The sequence below is a fragment of the Aquarana catesbeiana genome, linkage group LG05 (genome assembly GCF_042186555.1).
Source record: "Aquarana catesbeiana isolate 2022-GZ linkage group LG05, ASM4218655v1, whole genome shotgun sequence".
Taxonomy (NCBI): domain Eukaryota; kingdom Metazoa; phylum Chordata; class Amphibia; order Anura; family Ranidae; genus Aquarana; species Aquarana catesbeiana.
Window position 1 is genome coordinate 601,869,184 of NC_133328.1, and position 14,164 is coordinate 601,883,347.

Genomic DNA, 14,164 nt, shown 5'->3' on the forward strand with positions numbered 1-14,164 from the left:
CTTATTTGTATCTGTTGGGGAAATTTCCACTTGCTTCCTTTGCCAATGACAGAGGGCAGCAAGTGGAAGGGGTAGTCTTCTCAATGTGGGCACAAGCATTCGTAGTAACTAAATATATTAAACCAAAAAACTTGCCGCCCTCCAGAGCGCTCATGAATGGCAGCGAAAGTTATCTAAACAAATTTTACTTAAACTTGGATACAACAAAAACTTAATAGGCTGCTGCTTTAAAAACTCTAAGAGAGTAATACATATCAATAAAAACCAATGTAGAACAAGCAGAGAGACCTCATTACCATATGCTTTTTACTTGCCTATTTGTGGTAACCGTTTAATCCATAGGGAGTGGGATGCACTTGTGGTGATTGGTGGTATCCTCACACATTGAGCACGGCTGAACTCATATTTACGGATGGCACCATTCTAATAGACTGTCTTCTCACACATACGGTGGACTATCATGTTTTATGCACAATAAAGTGACAGGACCTTTCTGTTATAAGGTGTATCACTCATGTGGGCAGTTTTATTTTGTGTCATTTTTTGAGCGCTGAAGTGTGGTGTTGGTTTTTTTATTGATTCGTATTAACTAGACAAGTTTTTTCCCTTCCTCCACCACCTCACTAAATAAAAAAGCATTATTGCCATGTTTCAGGTAGATTTCCTATATAAAGTTCCTGTACCATTGTTTACTATCATCAGGATGGGAATAAGGAGCAATCTACTCGGTGGGGACAGGAACAGCAGTAAACCCCTTACAGGCTTTAACCCCTCATCACTATATTCAAAAGAAAAGTTTTGGGTGAATTCAAAAGCAAGCCATAGACAGCGTGATTTTCTTTCCTGCAACAAGAGAAAAAATGCTTGATATCCCCATCAACACAGTCGGTGTTGATGGGGAGGATCCCTCCCATGGAGCTGTTGTGTTCTGCCAACGAGGCGCCTTCCCTGCTGGCAAAACACAATGATTATTGCTAGTGGCTAAAGCCACCGGCAGTAACCGCATGTAAACAATGCGACAGGCTGGTTGTACTGAAGTCGATCGATGGATTGACCAGTACGAGCCTGCCTATAGATTTAATATTATTATTATTTTACAGGATTTATATAGCGCCAACAGTTTGCCCAGGTCTTTACAGTACAATTACAATATAATTCAATACAGGAGGAATCAGAGGGCCCTGCTCGTTAGAGCTTGCAATCTAGGAGGGAGGGTCAAGTGATACGAAAGCGTTAGAATTGGGGGGATGAGCTGATGAAGAAAATAAAAGAACAGTTGTTAGGTGGAGGCAGGGTAGGCTTCTCCAAAGAGAAATGTTTTCATGTATCGCTTAAAAGTAGATAGATTTGGAGATAGTCTGACAGATTGGGGTAGGGTATTCCAGAGGATGGGAGAGGCTCGGAAGAAGTCCTGGAGGCAAATATGGGAGGAAGTGATGAGGGAGCTAGAGAGCAGGAGGTCTTGGGAAGAACGAAGAGGACGATTAGGTTGGTTTTTTGAGACTAGGCTAGTGATGTAGCTGGGGGCAGAGTTGTGGATGGCTTTGTAACTTATTGTTAGTATTTTGAATTTAATTGTAATAGTTGGGTGAGCGGCAGCCAATGGAGGGATTAGCAGAGAGGGGTATAGATGGATCGAATCTTGGCCAGTCCCTGTTGAACCATCTGAGATTCGATCCCTCTATGGCTGGCTAAACTTTTGGGGTCCAGTCCTTCCATAGCAGGACACAGACAGGTAGCGGAGAGTGCCCTGTTGAGAAAAGTTGCAACTCGTGCAGTTCCCCAATTTTTCCTAATGGACTCCTTTTTGCTTTTGGTTCTCAATGCGCCGGCACAGACTGTGGTGTCCAGAATGGCATTTGACATTTTTAAGACCACAGATAGAAAATAAAGGGTAGATGCTGTCGCAGAAACAGAATTAAAGCAGTGTTGGTAATGCACGTAAAAAAATACATTACGGGAAACTGCTATGATCTTAAAAGATAGGCCTCATCAGCATTGGCCAATGTATCCTTGGTGGTGGTGGTGGTGGTGGTGGTGGTTGGTTATTTCCATGACATTTTTTTGTTGCAGTGCTGACTCCCCCTTGCTGTGGATCAGGATTGACCCCGACATGTCGGTGTTGAGGAAAGTAGAGTTCGAACAGGCTGATTTTATGTGGCAGTACCAGTTGCGTTATGAGAGAGATGTGGTGGCACAGGAAGAAGCCATTCTAGCCTTGGAGACCTTCCCTACACCTGCCTCTCGTCTCGCACTGACAGACGTTCTCGAGCAGGAACAATGCTTCTACCGAGTCAGAATGATGGCATGCTTTTGTCTGGCCAAGGTAAGATCTCTGGTGACCTTTACAGACCATTTAACAAAGAATGGCTAGTTAAAGTAACTTATCCTTTATTGTCTTGTTTAATCTGAGCATTTTCAAATAGCACTGTAGTTGTATAAATCACTGCATGTTGGCCTTCATGTTTTATAATGCTGAAATGTTATTACTACACTGTCATCTTTCTTGTTTATAATAACACATTTATGTTACGCTGTCACTTTAAGTGATTCGCATAAACCTTCACAAATCATGAAAACCAAAAGTGAATGACATATATAAAAACAACAATGTTCATATTAAAGTGTCCATAGATAATCGTAAAGTTTCAAATGCATAAACCCAGAATCCACCAGTCAGTGAAAGTGATTCTTCTAAGAACACACTACCACTGTTTGCCAACCACCAAAGAGCCACACAGCTGCTGACCAGAGACTTAGACCTCAGATGCAGGGAGGTCTCATATTGCTTAAGAGATAAAACCCCATTGAATGAATGGTGACAACAGTTGAGTTGAGTTGCATCTTGATATAGCGTGGTCCTTTACCATGCAGGGTCCTGACGAGCCTACAAACACATACACATACTAGGGCCAATTTTTATAGACAGGGCCTGATTAACCTACCAGCATGTCTTTGGAGTGTGGGAGGAAACTGGAGTACCCCAAGGAAACCCACGCAGGCACAGGGAGAACATGCAAACTCCAGGCAGATGGTTTCGTAGTCGGGGTTTGAACCAGCGACCCTATTGCTGCTAGGTGAAAGTGCTAACCACTACCCAGGCATAGCACTCTTTGCTTCCAGCCTGCCCTGTTTGGGTTTCCATTAGATAAATCACTCAGAATAATTTCTCAACAGTCACTCAGAAGGAAAGACGAGCATGGAGAATCCTAACCGCGAAGTACATCTAAACCACGCTTTAGTAAAATAAATTGTATATACTGTACACTCGAATAAGAAAAGGTAAAAAGCTTATTTCATGCGCCCGCTTGCTCCCAAGGCTGGCATGATGACCCCCCCCCCCACTTAGCTCAGCCCTACGCATTTCGTCCAAAGGAACATCTTCCAAGGGGCTACAGAGACATCTCTTCAGACAAAAACAAATAGGACGGAGCTAATCAATGACATCATCACGCCCGCCTACTGTAAAGTGCTGCTGTCAACAGTTTGTCAAAGCACTTTTAGTGCGGATTATGTATTGTTTATTTTTTGCATCTTTCTTGTTTGCCAGTGTTATTTCTCCTTGGGGTAAAGCAGAATGACATACTCGGGAGCATGCGAGTTTAGTGAGGGTTTTCCATAATTTACATCACATTAAAATTGCAGCACTGTCAGGCATGGTATAGAAGAGCTGTCCAATACAGTATAGGTTACTGTCAGGTGTGATATGAAGGATATGTCTTATGCAGCACAGACCACCTCTCAGCCACAGTATGGTGGAGCGGTTTCCTATAACACCTATTTCTGTCAGACTTTTTATGGTAGAGCTGTCTCATGTAACACAGGCTTTCCTTTGGACCAGGGGTCTGAAACTGGCAACTTCAGCTGTTCCAAAACTACAAGTCCCATGAGGCATTGCAAGGCTGACAGTTACAAGCATGACTCCAACAGCTGGAGGGCTGCCAGTTTGAGACCCCTGCTTTAGGCTGTGTATGGCAAAGGTTTTTTTTAGACATCACAAGGCTCTCAGGATTGGTATGAAGCAACTGTACCTTACAGTACAGGCTTCTGTCAGACTGGTATGGGGATACTGTCTTATAAGGATGAGCTCTGGTGTGTTCGCACAGCCCACGTGCAGAGCCCGCCAGGAAGTCGGCTATGCGCTAATCACAGGCAGTGAAACATTTCCTGATCTCTGCAGCCATGCATTGGGACAATGTCTCACTGCCTGTGATTAGCGCAGCACAGTGCCGACTTCCTGGCGGGCTCTGCACGTGGGCTGCGCGAACACGCCGGAGCTCATCCTTACTGTCATATACAGCACTGTCCTCTCTGTCAGGCTTAGTATGGGGCAGCTGTCCTATATAACACATGCCTCTCTGTCAGGCATGGTATGGAGTAGCTGCCTTATACAGCACCGACCTTGCTGTCATTCAAGGCATGAATCAGCTTTCTCCTACAGCAACAGGCCTTTGTCAGACATGGTATAGTGGAGCTGTCGAATACAGCTCAGGCCAATGTCAGGCACGCTGTTACGGAGCTGTCTCGTTCAGTACAGGTCTGTCTTTGGGCACGGTATGAAGGTGCTCAATGCACATATTTGTCAGCACACTGTAGATTGCCAAGTGTTGTCCAAAGCTTTTATTGAAGAAAGATCACATCACCTGGGTCCTGCGTGGCTCCGAAATGTTGCACTTGGTCATTTGTGTTGTAATCTTTCTTCAATAAAAGCTTCAGATGACACTTGATGATCCTCGTTGTGCTGGCAGATATGTGCATTGATCTGTGATGATTCAAGTTGCCAACTGGTATTTGCTGCAGCACCCACTACTTTTGAGCTCATTTCATTAACGTGTGCAATGGGAATACTGACAATAAAAGGTATCAAGATGCTGGCACAATCAGCACAGGCCTCTTTGTCATGCAAGGGTATGTTGGATTTGTGTCTGATAGAATAATGACCTGACATGTCTCAGTGGTTTTAAGCTACTCAACTGGTAAAAAGTTAGTGTTACTAAACCCAGGACCCGGGAGTCACTATATCTGGTCTCACACAGAACACAGTTATGCAATGATTTTAGTAAATATAATCTGCTAAATACATTTTCTCCTCAGCAGTTACAGCAGTCTTGTGACTTCTATCAGTGTCCGGCCAAACACCGGCTCTAACACTGTGAACCGAGCAATCAAACACTTTTTATCGTTTGGTGCTACTGTCAGTCAGTCACCGCTGTCTGCTATGCCCCCCCTCACCCCTCTTGCCCACTGGAGTGCTGGGCTGTGGAGCGGGGCAGGAGTGGCTGGTTCAAGCTCTCAGCAGCTCGCTGAGAGGCTGAGCCAGATGCGGGTCCAGGGATCTGGGTGGATCCTGACCATATGGTAATGATCCTTCCCGAGCCTGGGAGGCTTTGTGACATCAGCAGACAGCGGGCTGTTTGTTTTTGCTAAACAAATAAAATAAGACCGAAAAAAAAAAAGTTTTTCTTTTGTTTGTGTTATAAAATTTTGTAAATAAGTAAGTTTTCTCCTTCACTGATGTGCACTGATAAGGCAGCACTGATATGCAGCACTGATGGGCACTGATAGGCGGCACTGATGGGTGACACCGATGGGCACTTTTGAGTGACACTGATAGGCGGCACTGATGGCTGTGACAGGCAGCACTAATGAGACACTGGCAGGCATTACTGCTGGGCACTGATTGGCACCTCTAATAGGCACTGCTTGGCAACCCTGGTGGGCATCCCTGGTGGCCCTGGGTGGGTATCCTCGGTGGGGCTGTGCTGATTATCAATCAGCGCAGACCCCCCCCCGTCAGCAGAGCAGCCGATTGGCTCTACTCTACTCGCGTCTGCCAGAGCGAGTGGAGGAAAAGCCAATACACGGCTCTTCCTGTTTAAGCTGTGATTGGACACAGCTGATCACATGGTAAAGAGCCTACGTGAGAGGCTCTTTACCGAGATCGGTGATGTGGTGTTTCAGACTGACACACCACACCAATGATCGCCGCGTTGCGCGCCTACGCAGCTTATCTTGCTGGACGTCATATGACATCCAGTCAAGATAACTTTGCACACGTCATTCTGTTATATGGCGGGCTGGAAGTGGTTAAAGTACCATTTCTTATCATACATCACGGGACACAGAGCCATAGTAGTTACTATGTGGGTTATAGACCACCTTCAGGTGATGGACACTGGCACGCCCTAAGACAAAAAGTGCCCTGCCTATATAACCCCTCCCACTACTGGGAGTACCTCATTTTTTTCGCCAGTGTCTAAGGTGTTGGTCACGAGTAAAGATGTGCTGTGCTGAGCTCCACTGGAGCTTGCTGGGGCTAGCCATGCATCCATTCAAAGTGTCTTTTTGGCCGAATTGAATGGTACCCGGGCCTCCATAGTCGGGGTCAAGAGGTAAACCTCAGGGTCAGTCCCAGGGCCAAAAAAGGACCTGGGGGAAGAAACCAATAAAACCGAATACTAAAGCCTCCTTATGAAGGGGCGCGCTCGCTCAAGTGGGGTGGAGACTTCTACAGTTTTCAAAGATCTGGCAGGAACAATGTCAAGACAGATGGGTGGCTTCCTCAATTTCTCTAGGTTACAAACTAGAGTTCCGAGAGTTCCCGTCTCCTTGTTTTCTCAGATCAAACGTTCCCAGAGATCCAGTGAAAATAGAAGTCTCTCTTTCTAGCTTTGGATCATCTCTTGTCTCAAAGAGTGATATCGGTGGTCCCATTGGAAGAGCAAGGTTTGGGGTTTTATTAAAACCTGTTCATGGTTCCAAAACCAAACGGGGATGTCAGACCCATTTTAGTTCTCAAAGATCTAAACCGGTTTTTGAATATCCGTTCTTTTCGCATGGAGTCAATCCGATCAGTAGTCTCCATCCTACAAGGGGGAGAACTTCCAGCGTCAATTTAACATCAAGGATGCTTATCTCCATGTGCTGATTTTCTCCGCTCACCAGAAATTTCTACGCTTCGAGGTAGAAAATCTTCATTTCCAGTTTGTAGCTCTGCCTTTCGGTCTAGCTACTGCTCCTCGAGTGTTTACAAAGGTCCAGGCTCCTCCTTTAGCCAGGCTAAGGCTCAAGGTATAACAATACTAGCCTACTTAGACGACCTACTCTTAGTAGATGAATTGGTAGCCCGCTTAAACCAAACTTTGGTCACCGCAGTCAGCTACCTGGAATAAGTAGGTTGGATTCTCAACCTAGAGAAATCCTCCTTGAAACCATCAAGGAGATTGCAGTACTTGGGGCTGATCATAGATACAGCTCAAAATAGGGTGTTTTTGCCCCAGGAAAGGATCAGTTCCATAAAGGAACTGATTCAGTTGGTCAAAACGAAGAAGATTCCTTCTATTCGACTTTGCATGAAATTGTTGGGGAAGATGGTGGCTTCTTTCGAGGCCGTTCTTTATGCGCAGTTTCAATCAAGTCTGCTGCAGAACAGTATCCTATCAACTTGGAACAAGAAGGTCCAAGCTCTGGACTTCCCAATGCGTTTATCCCCCAATGTGGATCAGAGCCTCAATTGGTGGTTGATATCCAAGAATCTTCAAAAAGGGAAATCCTTTTTACCAGTTACCTGGAAGGTGGTAACAACAGAGAATTGGCAGGCGGACTACTTAAGTCGCCAACAATTGTTCCTGGGAGAATGGTCCCTTCATCCCGTCATCTTTCTGGCAATATGTTGAAAATGGGAAGTTCCGGAAGTGGATCTGTTTGCGTCCAGGTTCAACAACAAAATCGAGGACAAGGACAAGGGATCCAATGGCATACGGAACAGATGCTTGGTCTTTCCGTGGGATCAGTTTTCACTGATCTATGTGTTCTCTCCTGTTCTGCTGCTTCCGCGTCTTCTTTGCAGGATCAAGCAAGAAGGGAAGAAGGGGATTCTGGTGGCCCAGGAGATCTTGGTTTGCCGAGATCATAAAGATGGCAGTAGGGGACTCTTGGACCCTACCACTGTGGCCAGACCTTCTCTCGCATGGTCCGGTATTCCATCCTACCTTACAAACACTAAATTTAATGGTTTGGCTATTGAGACCCACATTCTAAAGGACCGTGGGCTGTCAGCTTCAGTAGTTTCTACTTTGGTTAATGCTAGGAAGCCGGCCTCCAGAATCATATACTATAGAGTCTGGAAGGCATATGTCTCCTGGTGTGAATCCAGGGGTTGGCACCCCAGAAAATATGTCATAGGTAGGATCCTTGAATTCTTACAGATGGGATTAGAAATGAAGCTGGCCTTGAGTACTATCAAGGGCCAGGTGTCAGCCTTATCGGTATTTTTTCAAGGACCACTAACTTCACACTTTCTGGTTCGTAACTTTATTCAGGGGGTAACGTGGATTAATCCCCAAGTTAGGTTACCCCAGAACCCTTGGGACTTAAATTTAGTCCTGTCGGATTTACAAAAACAGCCTTTTGAGCCAATTCGAGATATTCCCTTGGTCCTCTTGACGAGGAAAATACTCTTCTTGCAGAAGATATGGCAACCAAGAAAATTATCAGAGTTGGCTGTTCTTTCTTTCAGCCATATTTGATTATTTATAAGGATAAGGTTGTATTGCGACCTCATCCTAATTTCCTACCGAAGGTAGTGTCAGGTTTTCACATAAACCAGGATATTGTTCTGCCTTCATTTTTTCCAGAACCTCGTTCTGTGGAAGAAAAGTTATTACATTCTCTTGATGTGGTGAGAGCGGTCAAGGTCTATTTTAAAGTGACCGCTCAGATTCGTAAAACAGATGTTTTGTTTGTGTTGCCAGACAGTCCTAAAAGAGGACAGGCAGCGTCAAAATCTACTATTTCTAAATGGATTCATCAAGTGATTGTTCAAGCTTATGGTTTAAAAAGGAAAATTCCTCCTTTTCATATTAAAGCGCACTCCACCAGGGCTGTTAGTGCTTCTTGGGCAGTGCATCACCAAGCCTCCATGGCTCAGATCTGCAAGGCCGCAACTTTGGTCTTCAGTCCATACCAGATTCTATCAAGTAGATGTAAAAGGTCATGAGGATATCGCCTTTTGGCGCAGTGTACTGCAGGCTGCAGTATGAGTCCTCTAGTCTCTTAGTGCCCTACTTTTGTTGTGTCTCCCTCCCTTCAGTTGGCATTGCTATGGGACATCCCACATAGTAACTACTATGGCTCTGTGTCCCGTGATGTACGATAAGAAAATAGGATTTTTATAACAGCTTACCTGTAAAATCCTTTTCTTTGAAGTATATCACGGACACAGAGGTCCCTCCCTTCTTTGGTATACACGTGTATTGCTTTGCTAAAAAACTGAGATACTTCCAGTAGTGGGAGGGGTTATATAGGGAGTGCACTTTTTATCTTGGGGCGTGCCAGTGTCCATCACCTGAAGGTGGCCGATAACCCACATACTACTATGGCTCTGTGTCCCGTGATTCAAAGAAAAGGATTTTACAGGTAAGCTGTTATAAAAATCCCATTTTAGCTCCAGTTTGTAAATGTTGAACACAGAACCTAAAAAGTGCTGACTGTCACTTTAAATAAGTTGCTAGCTGGCTTCAGCAGGCTTCAAGAAGTGCTGAAGCCTGCTAGCAGCTTGCTTAAAGTGGCAATCAGTGCTCACGTTAGGATCTGTGCTCAGCATGTACAAACTGGAGTTAAATGGTACTTTTAGAAAGCTTTGTTGAATCGTTTAAAGTTTTGCAAATGCTTTGTCAAAGCTTGCTGTTCACACTGCTCTTATACAAGCTGAAGCCTGTGTGCGCTGGCATGAAAAACCATTCAGGCCCAGCTGCATGCATATATGCTAAAAAGAGTAGGGAACACAGTGAGCACAGGGATAACCTCATCAATGTGTTTCTGTTTGATGGTCCAGTTAGCAGACTGGGGGCTTGTCCTTGACCGAGTTGTGCTGCTTTTTCATTGGTGTTTGAGGACCTGGTTGTACTGTCTGGCAGGGTTTTCTTTATCACAAAACTGGCTCTAAGGGTCACCTTTGGCAGGCAAACCAGTTTACATCTGTGCATTTATCTCCTTGCTCCGGAGTTCAGCTTTAACAATTACAATTTTTGTCTTTGCTCTTTTGATCATCCTCATTGAATATTTAGTTTGTAAAAAAATGTTTAAGTTGTATAATGTTATAATTTAAATCAACTGGAGACCCCCCTACACTGTTTAGTGCCGAACTTTGAAGAGCATCTGTTTGTTAATGTCTTGGCTGTACAATTCGATCTAGATTGCAAATTCGATGGTGAGCACGTGGACCGGACCTCCAGCAATGAAGTCATTATTTACCCGCATGTTTTGCTGTAAGAGCTGCCCAAACATTGTAAAAACAAACAACTTCATGAATTTCCAGAGCTACTTTCTACAGAAGGTAATTACAATTTGTTTATTTGTAATATATTATAGTTGATCTTTTGGCTTTGATTTTTATGTCTTTTGTTTGTGTTTTGGTCATTTCCACTTAGCAGATGATAGATAAGAACCACTTTCTACAGCTTTAAAGTGAACTGTACTTTAAAGTGGTAGTAAACTCCAATAAAAAGAAACTGGGCCCCTGGGCCGTTTAAAGGGTTTGTAATGACAAAAATAAATAAATAAGCACGTCATACATACCTGCTCTGTGCAGTGGTTTTACACAGAGCAATCCCGATCCTTCTCTTCTTGGGTCCCCCACTGGCGCTCTCCCCACTGGCTGTGATTGACAGCAGTGGGAGCATCTCGCCATTGAGGAGGGGGAGACTCACGAGAGCCGCTGCTCTTTTGCAAATTGCTAGATCGAGATCAGCTTAGGTAAGTATTAGGGTGAGCTGCACACTGAAGGTTTTTCTACCTTCATGCATAGAATGCCTAAAAGTTAAAAGACCTTGAGAACCACTTCAATTATGCATCACACACTAGCACGTTAAGACTGACTTGCCTTAAAACAAAACCCTTCAGCGGTGTGCTGTCATCGCTGTCGGTGCTTCCATCTTCACTCGGTCTTCCTTCCGTATTTCCAGGCTCTGGCCATTTGAATGGCTGGGCTACGATGGCACCATTCCTGTGCATGTGCATAGGAGTTACAGTCACGGCACAGCGCTCTCCGTGGACAGCATACTTCAGTATGGAGATATTCACTGTACTTACTAGGGTTGCACCAATATTAGTATCGGTATTGCTGCCGATACTGAGTATTTGCACAAGTATTGGTACTTGTGCATATGCACCGATACTTTCAGGCTCGGTTCTTTGAGCTGTCAGTGGGTCTCCCCTGTTGACAGCTGAAGTGTTAAAGAAGTCAGGTAATTGGAGCTGTCAAAAAAAAAGCAGGTGGCAATGTTTATTAACAACATTGCTCAGCTGCTGAAACCCTAAAATAAAAAGAAACTATGTTAATTTTTTAATCTTTCTATTTCTTCATCTGCAGATCAAATGGATGAACCAATGTTCCTCTGTTTAACCCCTTATTAACCCTTAATTTACACTAATCAGCCTTAATTAACTCCCTATTCCCCTCCATTTAATTATTTTCCTCCTATTTTTTGTTTTTGTTTGTTTGTTTACGTCTATTCTATAAACGATAAACAATTAAAACTTTTTTTTGTTTGCTTTGTTAGTGAATTTTTTTACACATATATATTAACATATATTTACACATTTCACATTGAAAAAGCGCAAAATTTAAAAAAACTATTTATTTCATTTGTAAATAACTTTTCAATGCTTTGTACCATTCATTGCTGACAGCTGAAGTGAAAACAAAAGGTAGGTATCGGTAATTGGTATTGGCGAGTACTAAAAAGTATCGGTACTCGTAAAAAAAATGGTATCGGTGCATCCCTAGTACTTACAGGTAAGCCTTATTATAGGCTTCCCTGTAGGTACAAGTCATAAAGTAGACTTTACTGCTGCTCTAAAAGTTTAGTGTTGGGAAGGGTTAGGCCCTCTTCCAAGTTTTAATTGCGGATTGTGTCCTCACTGCTGAAAATCGCCCCTCTTCTTTTTCTGGTGACAGAAAGTAAGTGAAAATCCTAAATTGTAAAGTTCTCATGAAAGCAAGAGGTGGTGGGAGACCTTCCAATGGGACCAGTTCTGGTGACAGAGGGGAATTGCCCTCATTTTGTGATTTCCTCTCACCTATGGCCCTAAGGTAGGCAGTATAGGGATACCCTTCTAGTACAACAGGACACAGATGGAAAAAGATACGCAGGTATGTGTTTTAAACCTTCTCTATCCTATCCAAAATGTGGGAAAAAAAGGTTTTGGCTAAAAATACATTGTAAATGTAAGTCATAACTTTTAGAATAGACCACAAGATGCTTGCTATAACCAATGGGCGGCAAACCCTTGTCTATACTCCTCACTGATTTAGTTTTACTTCATGCCTAAGTTCTGCCAAGGGCCATGCCCCCCCGTCCATTGGGACTAACCACAACATACATCACCAATCTTGTCTCCAAATATCACCCAAATCGTCCTCTCCACTCTTCTCAAGACCTCCTACTCTCAAGCGCTCTCATCTCCTCCTCCCATGCTCATCTCCAGGATTTCTCCAGAGTCTCTCCCATCCTCTGGAACTCCCTACCTCCACTGGTTCGGCTATCCTCTACTTTTGCTATCTTCAAGCGATCCCTGAAAACTCATCTCTTCAGGAAAGCCTACAATATCTCCAACTAATCTTTTACCACTTCCATCAGATCATTGCCCACAGTTACAACCTTTTGTACCGCCTGCCCCACCCTATTAGATTGTAAGCTCTTCTGAGCAGGGCCCTCTTAATCCTCTTGTATTTTATTGTATTATAACTGTATTGTCTCCCTTTTATATTGTAAAGTGCTGCGTAAACTGTTGGTGCTATATAAATCCTGTATAATAATAATAATTGGGAGTGCCCTTTTCTGGCCACTAAGGCAGTTATCATGTCTTAGGCTGTGCAGTCATGGAAAATCGGGGCTGAATTATAGGTTTATTTTAAAGTGTAACCCGAGCGATGAACTCTTGCTTGCTCCCTATTGGTCTGCTAAATATACAATTCAAAGGGTTTTACTATCTTTTTCAAAAGTACAAAAAATACTTTCTGAAATTGGGCTTTCTGCCTGTGCACAAGGAGGGCTTATGGAGATGAGGAGTGGGGAGGAGATGAGTAGAGGACTCTCTTCTTTGTAATCCATTAGAAGTGAAGAAGGCAGGGCTGACAAAACGTACTTGAAGGAGTTATGAATAGACATGTGCTCTGCCGAAAAATTAGTTAGTTTTCGTTTCATTCGTTTTTTGTTTTCGTTTTTCGGCTCCTTCGATATGATCGAAATTTGTAAATTTGAAAAATGCGTAAATCCGAAAATCCAAAATTAGAAAATTCGTAAATTTGTAATTCCGAAATGCAAAATTCGGAAATTCTAAAAGTAGAAAATTCGAAAGTTTAAAAATACGAAATCCGTAAAAAAACGTAAATTCGAAAATCCGGAAATTTCAAGATTCAAAATCCAAAATCCAGAAATTCAAAATAACTAATTAAATTATAGGTATTGGAATTTCCTTTCAAATTTGGCTGTTAGTGAACATAACAAATATGAATTCATCCGAAGTTATGAATTATCCAAAAATAACGAATTTCGCATCTAAACAAATTGAACGGAACAAATTAATTATTTTTATTATTATTTATTATCATTAATTCATTACGTTCCAATCGTTTAGATACGGAATTCGTCATTTTAGAAAACTCGTAACTTCGGATAAATTCGTATTCGTTACGTTCACTAAGAGCCAAATTTGAAAGGAAATTCCAATACCTATAATTTAATAGTTAGTTATTATTAGTCAGTTATTTCAGATTTCCGAATTTTTGGATTTTCGAATTTGGTATTTTTCATCGATTTTTGGTAGTATTTCATCAACTCTGCGGTTTTTATTTTTTGCGCTATAAACAAAAACAGACCAACAATTTTGAAAAAAAAAAACAATATTTTTTACTTTCTGCTATAAAACATATCCAATGTAAAAAATTTAATTTCGTCATCAATTTAGGCCAGTATGATTCTTCGACATACTTTTGGTAAACAAAATCCCAATAAGCGTATATTGAATGGTTTGGGCAAAAGTTATAGCGTCTACAAACTGTGGGATATTTTTATGGAATTTTTTTTTTTTTTTTAATACTAGTACTGGCGGCGATCAGCGACTTATAGCGGGACTGCGATATTGCGGCGGACAGTTGGGA

At 42.7% G+C, this 14,164-nt stretch overlaps 1 protein-coding gene across 1 annotated transcript in view; it reads left to right on the forward strand.

Annotated features, from left to right (window-relative positions):
• Positions 1-14,164, forward strand: part of TAF2 (TATA-box binding protein associated factor 2) — a 164,737-nt gene that overhangs the window by 70,992 nt on the left and 79,581 nt on the right. The window contains exons 16-17 of the mRNA XM_073632181.1: positions 2,074-2,326; positions 10,196-10,336. Coding sequence (XP_073488282.1) covers positions 2,074-2,326; positions 10,196-10,336 — 394 coding nt within the window. The remainder of the gene's footprint in view (positions 1-2,073; positions 2,327-10,195; positions 10,337-14,164) is intronic.